The sequence below is a fragment of the Pangasianodon hypophthalmus genome, chromosome 24 (genome assembly GCF_027358585.1).
Source record: "Pangasianodon hypophthalmus isolate fPanHyp1 chromosome 24, fPanHyp1.pri, whole genome shotgun sequence".
Classification (NCBI taxonomy): Eukaryota; Metazoa; Chordata; class Actinopteri; order Siluriformes; family Pangasiidae; genus Pangasianodon; species Pangasianodon hypophthalmus.
In genome coordinates, this window is record NC_069733.1 from 12,310,050 (window position 1) to 12,323,630 (window position 13,581).

The 13,581-nt window shown below is 37.1% G+C and overlaps 1 protein-coding gene across 1 annotated transcript in view; it reads right to left on the reverse strand.

Moving 5' to 3' along the window:
- antxr2a (ANTXR cell adhesion molecule 2a) overlaps window positions 1–11,938 on the reverse strand; it is a 42,992-nt gene extending 31,054 nt beyond the window's left edge. Inside the window, exons 1-10 of the mRNA XM_026931380.3 lie at window positions 11,417–11,938; window positions 8,770–8,841; window positions 6,858–6,929; window positions 6,595–6,676; window positions 5,953–6,057; window positions 5,802–5,870; window positions 5,063–5,143; window positions 2,895–2,955; window positions 2,670–2,765; window positions 1,252–1,321 (exon numbers count right to left, since the gene is read on the reverse strand). Of these exons, the coding sequence (XP_026787181.3) occupies window positions 1,252–1,321; window positions 2,670–2,765; window positions 2,895–2,955; window positions 5,063–5,143; window positions 5,802–5,870; window positions 5,953–6,057; window positions 6,595–6,676; window positions 6,858–6,929; window positions 8,770–8,841; window positions 11,417–11,559 (851 nt within the window). The 5' untranslated portion in view covers window positions 11,560–11,938. The remainder of the gene's footprint in view (window positions 1–1,251; window positions 1,322–2,669; window positions 2,766–2,894; window positions 2,956–5,062; window positions 5,144–5,801; window positions 5,871–5,952; window positions 6,058–6,594; window positions 6,677–6,857; window positions 6,930–8,769; window positions 8,842–11,416) is intronic.
- Between the last annotated feature and the right edge of the window lie 1,643 nt (window positions 11,939–13,581).

The window sequence follows — 13,581 nt, forward strand, 5'->3', positions numbered from 1 at the left end:
CTATCTATTAAGCATTAGGAAATGAAGGAACCAGGTTGGCACTGCTCCAGATGTGTAAGATGTTGAGTACATTAAAGATGACCAGGTATCAGGCCAGTCCTCTATTCTTATCTGTCCCACCATTGTGGACAGCTTGACAGTGTCATGGCTTTTATGCCAAATTGGGATAGCTTTGGACCATAAGAAATTAATTTATTACTATCTTTGGCTAGTTTAAAAATAGTCTAGGAACACAAAGAACTTTTCTGAAGCAAAAAAAAATCAGAATTGAATGCAACAAATTTCTGCAAAAATAGACCATGACAAACAAAGGGAAAGTGTACGGATTGTGGACTGTAAAGAGCCCTTCTGGGCTAGTTTCAGGTCTTTTTGTGTGGTTTTTGAGGTGCAGTTGGGCTGGAAATTTTGCTGAGACTTGGCAACCCTGATTGTGGAACAGCTGCCAGACTCACTGCCAGATTCTCATCCTCTCAGTCCTGCACTACAAGGGTCCTAAGAATTGCATGAGTCCCTAGCTATACAGTGCTTTATCAACAGCCTGTCATAGTTTGTTTGAGTTCAAGATACAGTTCAGATGAACATGTTTAATTGTTTAACACTATATAAACCATTTTAAACTATTTATTAAAATTGTGTAAACAAAAATATTTGAATTTAAGTGGGACATGCTGGGCTAACAACAGTCATGGAAAGAGAGAGAGAGAGAGAGAGAGAAAGGCAGACAGGGACTGCTCCTATACTAGAAGATGCAGGTGGTATGTGAATACGCTTGTCAGGGCATGGTGAATTATTTAAATTGGAGCATAGAAAAGGGAATCGCTGCATCTGTCGCACATCCTTTTAAAGCCCTCTGCCAGATGTGTTTACTTGCCGCCCATAGCAGCTAACTACTTAATGGGGCATAGTCGCAAGCCAAGAGTTAATTAAGCAAACCCTTTAAATAGTGATCACATACAGAGGTTTCAGTGTTATAACATGCTGCATTATAGGCATAAGTCTCAGCATAAGCTCACAGGCTCAGTTTCACATTAACGACGTGGGACTCCTACTCACTGTCAGGTCGTATAATGGCAGAGAAGGAGAATATTTAATTAGCAATATTTAATTTTCTTGTGCATTCAACATTCCAGACAAACATGTCATTTGTTATAAAGAGACCCACATGACAAACAAAACATAGTCTAGCTTATTAACCAATACTCCCACTACACCCGCATCATTCATTTCTACCATTCCCTTTTGAATACTCACTGTCCAGCATACTGAAGCATTGGCGCAGGACACAGCACATAGTCATCTCGAACTGTGCTTGATTTCTCAACTGGAAAATAAATAAAGAAAATTTATTATTGTGCTGGTGCTGTAATACACCTCCAAACTAGCTGGAGAATAGCATCAATCCCATATGTATAAGTGTACACTAAGTTCACCAGTACTGCTGACATGACCAGGCCAGAGACCAGTGCCAGGACATGTGTGGGATTTTTCCATAAAAGTCATTTCTATACACAGTTTAAAACAGAACTTTGTTACGCTTTTGAAGCTTCCAACATCAAATGTGCACTGGTTTCAAGTAAAAACATGACAGAGACAGATTCTTTCAATATAATGACAGGTGTAGAAATCACTAGTGTAGACGCCCAGGACAAGCAGACTTAGTATCCAAGCTATTCGTTTTTTTATTCTTAGCTGCCAGTTAGACGAGTGATTTTAACAAGAGACATAAATTAAACTCTACTTCCTACTGACTTTCTCAAATGGCATTTAGCAATGTTTGAACTTAATGTGCTTCACGGTGGTGCAACACATGTAGCTGCTGTAACTATAGCACGTGCTACTAATGGTCAGGTGATTTCTGCAAAGCAGGTATATTAGCGTGAACAAATGACAAAAGAGCTTTTCAGAATCAGGAGTATGCAGATATGTGGGAAAAAAAGCCAAAAGTGAACAAAGCTGTCATATGACTCTGCTGGTAGAACAACACATACAATATGTCATTTCACAGTTAATCAAGAGAACATAAAGATGCTAGCTAGACTCAAGGTCAGCTCAAGGTCAGCTCATAGCTCAAACACCAACAAATTGCCGATGATTTGCTGATGTCAAAAACAGAATGTGCTACAAAAAAAAAAAAAAAAAAAAAAGACTATGGATAGGACTATGGCTACTTGCTTCCCTTAGTCTGTGCTAATTAGCTGGCCATATATTATTACAATACATTAGCTAACATTTTTCTGTTAGCCAGGTCAATAAGGTTTCCGAGGAACCAAATCATGGGACCGGGCAGCACACTGGAGCTTCCACTTACCCAGTAGGCTAGCTAACAAATTTATGATATGTCTACCACTGAATGATCGGTTCAGATCATAGAGTCACAAAATAAAGTCATTCAGTTGTATATGTCATGTATTAGGGTGTTAGAGGTGGTTATGTCTTGTTATCGTAACTCTCATGCACAAGTCTCACACAAAATCCATGTAGAGTAAGGTTTCTGGGCCATTCAATTGTCTGTCCAGTTTAGTTGTGAAATAATCAATGACTTAATATTGACTAATTAATATTGACTCCGTTTAGCATATCTTAGTCTCTTAGATTGAGAATGCTTCATGTTGCACTCATTAGTTTATAATGATGCATTAACATGGATAATTGGGATTGTCTGTACTCACTGTAAGTTTGACCATCCACTAGGAAGCTGCAAAGGACTCCATCTTGGACTCTCCCCTGCATAAATCCATTCCCCCGGAGGACCATGTCAAAAGACTCTGTGGTATGTTAACCAGATGAGGACATAATGAGAAGCACACCTGGGAGCTGATCCCACAAAATAGTCATAAACACATACATAAACACACTTGCACATCAGTAGAAATAGGAGGACTTGAGATACTTACGATTCACACAAACGCTGGACGGCTCGACTGTTAAGATCTCAGTGCATGACCGCTTTAGAATCTGCAAGGCAAAAACACCAAGTTCATCATCCACCACCAGTGTAAATAAGTACATGCTCTCAATTTATTCTGCATTGTTTTTTTCTCCCCACTGCACATCTGATAGGGCTTTGGCATTGCTCATGCTAAGCACTATATGGATCAATGAAAAGACTGTCACATACACTGCAGCGAAGAAAGAACTATGTCGGCTGTTATGGAAAAATGATATGCCACCATTGGCCATCTTCGGCTCTATTAGAGACTCCAGGCTGACATTACCATATAAAAAGGCCTGTGTGATCCTACAGTCACCTCTCCTATCATCCATATAAATCAACGGAGGACAAACTATGCAAATCTCCATACACGACCGGCAAAAAGACAATATTAACCAAAATATATGGTGTTTGGAATGAGCAGCGCTGGAGATGAGGCTTCAGTCTGAAGTGCTGGGAGAGTATAAAAAGAGCTGATTAAATATGACATATGATAAACAATCCCATCATTAGAGGAGGGAAGTAAACATCATCTATTCTTGACAGAGGATCCTAAAGATACCGCAGTTACTCTATTATCTACAACTCTCTAGTGCAGTATCAGAGAGGTTGTGGAGTTCATTTCTCGAGTTTGACATGTATACAAGTTTAGATGTTGATGAAAGAATTAAGCTGTTCTCAGTGCCTGAGGAAAGGCCAGAAAACAAGATGATGTCTCAAATGGAAGTGCTTCTAAATAGGCATAGATAGGTATGATAGGCTGTTATTTTAGGTGAGGTCATATTTACTGCCTGTAATAAAACAGCAGTGCTCACCAAGAGAGTTCTCTCACTGTTAAACTAAAAAACAGATGACTCTTATCAATAAAACAAGCTGGGTCTGCAAAAGCAAAGTAACATTCCTAGCCAATTACACCAAAATGATGCACTGAAGCATTTCAAATTTACTACTCTATTTATATACAGTTCCTTACATATAACTTTCATTATGCAAAAGAAGACGTACTGTTCAACTGGACATTGGAATATAAAGAACCCCAGCAACATTATTTAAATTCATGAGTGGAACAAATATTAAACTCCTTTTTGCAGAAATCACAGCTAAATCTACTTTAGGCTCTCACAGCAAAGCTGCACAGATGATCTCAAATCCTAGAAATCTGAGCACTGAGCATCATGAGGCCAACTAGTCCAACCTCCAGGATTACTAATCACTGGAGAATGCCTGTTTTGCAAGGCTCGTATCTCCCTCTGGCCAAGTGGGCTTAGCCAGTAGTTGATAGGACAGAATAGAAGTATTTTTTTGTTTTTGTTTTAACAATGCATATTCAATAAATTGTGAAAAAGCAAACATTGTCTTGTTAAGTACATGTCTATAATGACAATAAATAGTTTATTCTTGACTGAGTCTTGCGTTAGACAGGTTTTTCGTCAGCATAACAGCACATAATTCATCTCACCATTACTACATTAGTTACCAAAAAAGAGTTTACTTAACTGTAGATCTTTTAAAATAAAGCAGCAGAACACATCACAAAGAAGTACAGTGCAGTGCATACAGTACAAACTATTTACCCCCTTGAACTTTCATAATGCAACAACCTGGAATTGAAATGGACTTACCTGGGACAAAAATAGCCCATAATATTGTGTAGGAAAATCAATATAGCTGCAAAATTTTACCTATGCAGTCAACAAATTTTTGCTTTTTTAAATCACCATTAATAACCATTGTGTCAAAACAAAATATTAAAATAAAATACTCATCAATTTCAGTTCCAGGTTGTGATGCTACAAATGTGGAAAAGTAAAATGGTGGGGGGTATGCAAGGCATTGTAACTGCTACAAGCACATTTTTAAAACACTCAGTCAGAGTCATTGTAATCTAGTTGTACAGTTCGCTAAATATCATGCAACAGCATTTTTAGACAAGTTTTTAGAAACATGTTTCTGAATTTTATTCAATATCATTTGTCCAGGTCAGTTTCTGCAAAGAGACAACTGCACTTGATATATAATATAGTTACAGTAGTGTACATTTACTGGATCTTGCATGATATTTCAGTAGTTCAAATTTAAAAATGGCAAAATCACCATTATAAATTACATAAGTTACACAAAGTAACTTACCGAATTAACAATTCCTTTGAGAGCCTGAAAGCCATCTTTGACTGGGAAGACTTGATTTATACTATCAGCCACGTCAGCCAGCTGTAGGCAGAAATGTACAAAAGTTAAACCGTGACTAGCAATGAACTTTCACAAACAGAAACACTGGTCATGGCTAAGCATTTCCTCTCCAATATCTGTCTTTCATCTCATGTGCACACAGGAAGAAAGATCAGCAGTTGTATAAGCAACTGAACAAAAGTTTGTACTCAGCAAAAAATCGCATTCAAATGTGAAAGAACAAAGAAGTTCTTGTTAAAAAAAACTCTGTTGTTCTTTCAGCTGCTCCTGTTATGGGTCGTCACAGCAGACCATTGGTCCGCATATTTGATTCGGCACAGGTTTTATGCCAGATGCCCTTCCTGACGCAACCCTCCCATTTTATCCAGGCTTGGGACAGGCACTGACACTCCCAGTGGCTGGGTTGATTCCCTAGTCGGGAATTAAACCCAGGCCACGGTGGCGAGAGCATGGGGTCCTTAACCACTGGGCCACCAGGGACCGAAAACATTACAACAAAAACATCTTCTCAAGTTTTCAAAAACATTATACACAAGCGGAATGTCTATGTGCTGATGTTGTGGTTTAGCTGTCATTGTCAGTTGTTTATAGCAGGGCTACATTCTGCAGAAGAGAAAATTTCGTATACATTAGAATGGTGCATTCCAGAATCATAATAAAAAAACAAAGCTTTATTTACCTGATCTTTGTCAAAGTCCTTAACACCAACACAATATACACGAGCTCCATACTGCCTTGCTACCTCTGCCTGCAAGAAAAAACAAGGGAAAATGGTATCATACTCTACTGCATCACCACCCTCATTGTCAGAGCAATATAACTGATCTTACCTCTTTTACAGTAAGTTCATGGACATATACAGCAAGCTTCCCATCTGTCAAAGCAACTATGATGCTTGAAGACTTTTTGGTTTGTTCTTTCATTTGCTCAGTTGCCTGAAGATGAGGATACACAGGAATGCAGCATGTATATACACTGTATTGTCATAGAATTTATATACACAGTCATGCAAGACACACAAAAATATTACAAAGTAAGCAGTGGAGTTTCAGAGCCAGGATGTTGAAAGTGTGCAAATGAGACTGTGTCCCGAAATAGACAAACACTTGCTTATCACTTATCTGGAATGTGAGTGAAATCAGATTAATGCAGTTTACTTTCAACTCCAAACATACTACTGTGAAATAATGTTACATTACGTGAAAATCATACATCTTACTCTTTTATATTCCATATTTTTTATATTACATTTCACTGATGTATGAGATTTGGGATATACTGTATACAGGAGGATATGATATTATATGATGTAATCATGCTGTACAGTAAAATTAGCTTACTCAGGACTAAAGTGCAGCTTACATTGTGTTGGATACAGTTATACACATGAGATGTGCAATATATTTCCAGTCCAATATCCTCAACATCTACACAAGCATTCATGAGTCTAGAGGGTAAATATTCTTGTTTACCATTTTAATTCCTTCATGCATGTACGTATCACCTGCAGGTATGACTTTACTCAGTTTCTGTAGGCCTTCCTCTATCAGTGATCTGGAATGCATAAACATATAAAGGCAGCGATATAACCCAGTGATATTGCTATTGTCTATAAAAAAAAACAGTTAGAACAGTTCTAGCACATTTTGCTTCTTTAAGTCTATAAAACATAGACTATAAAACTTCCACTGTCTATAAAGAGCATTATAGAATAGTATTTCAAGCACAAGTGTACCTGTCTCCAGTGAGTGGCAAAATTACTTCTGCGCTTGACGAGAAAACAATGAATGAAACCTTCATATTGGGGCTGAAATGGAAAATAAACATAATTTATACATAATACATAATTTAAACATAATTCATCTTAACCCTTATGTTCCTCAGGGCAATATATATATATATATATATATATATATATATATATATATATATTTGTATTCATATATATAATTTTGCCCTGAGGAACATAAAATATATATATGTATATATAAAATATATATACTGTTTATATTAATAGTCATATATTGCTCCACTTCAAAGTGACCCAGACAGAACAGAATGGTTCAAAGGGTTTACAAGAAATGTATTACTGTACATTGCCTAACATTTTGTCAATTCTATAATAATTATTTAAGTAGTATGCCTACAAATAATAATAAAAAAATAGCTCTCTGTCACGTCAACACGTCAACACAGCTTCTGTGAGTCTCAACAGAGTTATACTATGAATAAGAGGCCGGTATGGCCATCTAATAAAAGGATGTGACATAGTTGTAAAAATTCCCTCAGAAGGAAGTGATTAATCAAAAACATGTTGAGTGACTCACCCTTCATGCAGCACATCCAAAACACATGACTGCTTTATATATATATATATACACATATATATATATATATATATATATATATATATATATATATATATATATATATATATATATATATATATATATATATATATATATATATGGCGCCTCATAAATAAAGCCCACAACTTCATGCTGTTCCTTAAATCATTTTATATGTGATGTATTTCCTGACATAAGAAATAGACGAGAATAAACTATAACATTTTGCATACAAACTACTGATTATTGACCTAGCTTGTCAAGCAGTTGGTCTTTCTCTCAACCTTCTGTCACTAAAGCTAATACAGCACTGAAACATGTTGGGTTTCAGACCTCACAGCTAGTCAGGTCTCAGGACTCATGAGCATAAGGAGAGGTGCCGCTTTTTCGCACTTCGCTGACACATTCAACCTGCAATCATCCCCCACATGAGATTATTCATGAAAACAGAGCCAATATGCTCAACTAGGCAACCTCTACTGACAAAAACCATCAATCATCATTTTCAATATTTTAGTGTGTGATTAAGTCATAAACACATGAAGATGGCTGGTGAATGTACTGTAAAGTTAAGCAAGTTTAAGCTTGCGTCACAGAGTTCAGACTCCAAATCCACTCCCACAGCAGAATTATTGAGACTTCTATCGTACAATACTGAGGCAACTAGGGATCTCCTAGCAAATCCTCTTTGGACTAATGATTTAATTAACGTTTGATACAGCTGGTCTATCTAACACTGAACAAAGAAACAACAAGAGAGAGAGAGAGAGAGAGAGAGAGGGAGCAAGAACAGGAAAAGGGCCAGCAGATTCCACATGGTGCAACAGAAGAGTGTCAAAGTCAAGAGCAGACTGTGCTGGTCTACTCTCGCGCGCCATTCCTTAAAGTACATTCTCTGCCTCTCCTCCCGTTATGTGTGAGGGATAAGTGTGGCGTTGGAAGGTTTTGGTGCAAATGGCCATTCTCGCAGCCCAGAAGACTGAGCCTCCCTGCCACCCACTCCCACCTGCTCCCTTTGCTATTTTCTCAAGCAGACTGCTTTCTTCTGGCTAGGTCGCTACCGTCTGTACTGGCACATACATTGAGTCAACGTTACGTAAGTTCAACATTCATCAGGCCTTTTTTTTTTGTTTATTCCATATCTCAAATCCCCCTCCCCCTTTTAGAATCCTTTCCAAGCCGGATGTGTGGTTAGATGAGCTGAATTTTGCACTCGGTTTCACAGTATAAGGCACTATAATTAATTAATCTCACATATATTTTCAAATTTTCTTATAGAAAACATAAAGGACTTCTTACCTCACAAATCGGTCTACAAGATTTCTCACAAACTCATAGATCTGGATCCAATCTTTTGAGACACTTCCTGACCTGTAATAAAGAGGATAAAAAGACAAAGTGGTGGTCATGGAAATAGTGGTTTTATATATATAAGTAAGGTGTTATGCCACAACGAGCCACCAGAACAGCTTCAATTCTTCTTGTCATATATTCTGCAAGTCTCTAGAGCCGTACTGGAAGGATGAAGGATTAAAATGGAAGAATGTAGTTTTTTGATGTGGTTGTTTTAGTGTGCTTGCTGACTCAGTCAAGTTTTATTTGCTAATCCTTTTAAACAGAAAAACAATGAAAATAAATATGATTCATATAAACTGGATAGTTGTCTCACCAGTGGTAGTTCTATCATGGCAACATTAATGCTGAATAGTGACTCTGAATTACTGTATCTAACTCTCATAAGCAAAAACAACCATTGTTATTTAAGGATCGAGTTTATTTTATTTTATGTAGGTTGTTCAAATGAAATTACATCACTGTAGGCCTGCAACACCATTAACCACATTGCAGATGCATCTAAGGAAGCTCTCTAGAGAGTTCTAGAGAGAGATGTACACTGATCAAATTTAAAAAAAGTCTGTATCTTCACTTCATAAGCAGAGCAAAGACTGAATCTGTGCCTTCATCTTGTAATTCCCCTGATGTCAGGGTGGAGGCCAACCAACATTTCTTAAAAGATAAGGAAATAAAGATAATCATGGACCTAAACAAACAAGACCATAAAGAATTCCCCAAAACTGCATCTGGTCAAAGGAGTTTCTGCAGACTCTACATGTGTAGTAGTAGGAGTAGGTCAAGGCAACTGGATTTATGTCATAATTTTGAACACGTTTTGACAAAACCCTACTACAAGACATTTCAAATAACCTGACTGGCAGGAAACTTAACCCCTTAATAAATAGTGTCCGTTTTCTTTCACAGTAGTTTTGCATACTTGGTTAAACTGACTACAACTGTCTAGTGCCCAATAATAAATAAATATGCACAAGTGGCCTTTAGGGAGAAATTTATAGAAAGATGAAATGCTCTTACAGCTCTGCAAACTGAATTGAATCTGGTTGAACCCATTCGGGCCAGTTATTATAGTTATTGCCAGTGCACTGTGTTTAGTACTGAGCTAAAGACCTAAAGGAGAAGCACTAATTTTGTTTTTTGGTTGGATGGATGTGTTATGGTTGCTCTTAACTTTTAATAGAGTCAGGATAATGCAGAGAGTTTTCTGTTACATTCCTCTTGAAAAAAAAAACAACCCTATTTTAAAAATCTTGGCAAATATCATAGTGTTTCATGATGCAATCACATGTATTGTAAGGCAATGGTTTTCAGAGTTGTGTCCATGAAGCATAACTAGGAAGTCCACAAGTTGGTTTTTTTTCAGTGGTGGAAATCACCACTCACTGTTATCAAATCTTATTATATTTATTATTGAGTTCTTCCAGCCAATTGGACAGGTCACTGGAATAAAAGAGATTTAATCAAAACCTCATGAACCCAAAAACAAATCAGACCTCAATAATATTAATAATATAATATATTAATAATATAGGCCTCAATAATGTCAACTTAGCCCTCTGTTGGATTATGTTCATAAATTAAATCTGTACTGAGAGGGTCTGTGGAATTTATTTAATAGTTAAAAGTGTCCCTGGATGCAAAAAGTTTGAGAACCACTCACCGAAGGCATAACATCACAGTTTATGCTCAAGTGTCACCCTTGCAACAGTGGACAATCTCAGCTGGATACTGCAGATATGTACCTAAGAACTGCTGCTGTAATCATAAAGACTGTCCTGTGTTTATCCCACGACTCTTATGAACATCCTTTCACAAAACATAGCACAGTTTTTCTTTACAGCACACAACTGTGGAAGAGTAATTTATAATCGCGCTATCCGGTTTCACCCACAAGATGATGGGTTCCCCTACCTCCTCTCAAGAGCTCTTCCTGTTGTCTCAGAGAGTTTTCCTTGCTACTATTGCCTCAGGCTTTCTCATTAGGACCCTAAACATAAATTTACATCTGTATTTCTGTAAAGCTGCATGCTTTTTAACAGTGTCTGTTGTTACAAATCACACTGAACTGAACTGAATAATTATGCGGTTCTCTTCTCACAGGATATTGACATGCACTGGAAAAAAAATGACATCACTGAATATAGTCAAATTTATCTAGTACTTCCTATTACAAGATTAGAACAAAGCAAATATGAGATTACTAAAACCTAGTTCTAGACATTTTTTCAAGCTTGAAATAGTCTTGTTCTATTGGCAGATAATTTTGCTAATTTTAAGCATTTCTTTTTAGAAAGATGCAAAATGATCTGCCTTAGAATCAAAAAATGAGTAACAAATGTCTAGAAACTGGTTGAATAAACTTGGTAATTGTAAGCTTATAATGGGGAAATATTACATAAATCTGACTATATTCAAGATAGATTCACTTACTAAGATGTCAGTTTTGGCAGAGTACTGGTGTAAAGTTTACAGAGGATCTTCCAGACAAACCGATAGTTTTAGAAGTGTGAACATGTCTGAACAGAAAACAGCTCTCAAGACAGAGATCAGAACAAAAGCAGGACTGGGACGTGTGCAGAACTCGGCTACTAACCTGTCCAGCACGAAGTAGAGGTCGTAAGCTCCATGGCAGGATGGAGAGGTCTCTGCTCTGAGAGGCGACATGACGCCCAGCAGCAGCAGCGCCGTCACGGCCGCAGCCAGATGTTCCTCTGCGCAGAAACTTTTCCTTGACATTATTATCTGACGCTATTGCGAGCTTTGGTCAGTAGGAATAACACATATATATATATATGGGTATATATTAAAAAGTAAAACAAAAAACCAACAAATCCACCAAATCGTGTCGTCAATGCAGTGAGCAGAGTAACAAGTGAAGAGGAACAATAGCGGCTCGGTTACATATACCACTCTGGCGCAACATGTCCCAAGCGTTAGGAAATGAAGTTATAAAATCCTTCCTGTAGATGAATAAACACGATGGCGTCATCAACGGGATTGCTTCATCCTTCCGCGTTTATTCTTCATTCATATGGATATTCATATGGCTGGATATAGTCAAACTTTTGGGTGCTAGACAAACTTCTGACGAGCTTACTTGCACATTTTTTTTCACTTCTGAGGAAGGATGTAATGCGCATGTGCAGACAGATGTTGGAAGGAAGGATTAGGGTGGTACACCCAACAGCTGGAGGACGTGGGAAAAAAAAAAAACAAAAAAAACAGTAAACTTGCTCACCTCAAACAACCGTTATGAATAATAAGTTTACATTTGTTTACACTGAATTACTGCGTCAAATATCCTAATTTAACCCCAAAACTAGTAAATTAGGTCATTAATAAGATCCATGCTGACGTAAGTGAAGTGTCTCGTGCAGGCTGAGAGGCAGAAAATAGTGGTATGAGTTTAAAAAAAGAGAAGCAATGGAGATAAATTAGGTCAATACATCAAATTGGTGTTTGAATTTTGAAGTTTGAAATTTACATTTAATCATTTAAAACAGTATAAAAGCTTAGCAGTCAGTGGAGTTAAAGAAGACCCCACTGTCCTCAAATAAATATGTTGATAGCAGACTAATAAATAAATAAATAAAATTATTTAATAAAATCTATTTATTAAGAAATTAATAGAAGGTAATCACTTCTTTGCTGTCAGCATAAAGGAGAGTGATGAGAAAGCAGTGTTTCTGTAGGCTACTCAGTGTTACTTCATAGCACTAAATTATCTGATAGATTTTTTTTTTTATCAAAAGTTAGCTCAAAGTAGCCATATTAAGAATACGATAAACATTGCACACTGTTTCCATTAGTCAGCTAATTTTCCGCTGAACACACTGAACACACTTGTCATCTTATCATCATATTAAATATTTAGATCTCATTTATTTCACGTTGCTGTTTTTGTCTTTTGTGCACATTGTCTTTTATTCACCTTGTGTCCTTGCTTTTACTTTTGCATTATGTAGCTGACATACATTTATTTTGTCCTGTTCGTTATTGTATGTTGTACTTTTCATGTATTTTTTTTATTATATATATATATAATTAGCTTATTTTGATTTTAGCTTTAAATGGTCTACACCTTGATGATGGTTTTACATTCATTCATTCATTCATTCATTCATTTATCTTCAGTATCTGCTTTATCTTGGTCAGAGTCATGATGGATCCGGGGCCTATACCTATGCCTATCCGGGGTACACACACACACACACACACACACACATTTGCATTTTCATGCACACCTAGGTGAAATTTTTGTAGCCCATCAGCTTACTGGCATGTTTGTGGGAGGTGGGAGGAAACCGGAGAATCTGAAGGAAACCCCTGTGCACACAGGGAGAACATGTGAAACTCAGACAGTACAGACAGCAACCCAAGCTCAGGACTGAAACAGGGACCCTGGAGCTGTGAGGCAGCAACGCCCACTGTGCCACCATGCCGCTCTTTGGGTTTTATAAGTGAACTATAAATACATCTAGGGTCTATACATTAAAGTGTGTGCAAACAAAATTCCTGAAGGATATTGAAAGAAGTAACTTAGATTTAATTGTCTGGCTTATAACTGTGAAATCAAACTGCACATTAGAGATACTGTATTGGATAACTTACAAATCTTGTGAAATACTCCACTTTCCTGCCTCCTCATGGGGCTAAAAAACTAAACTGAATTGCTTCAAATAAAAATTTCCCCCACATACAAGTCCAAACCAAAACTCTGCCATCAGTAGGAACCATATGCAGTTAAACATTAATGAA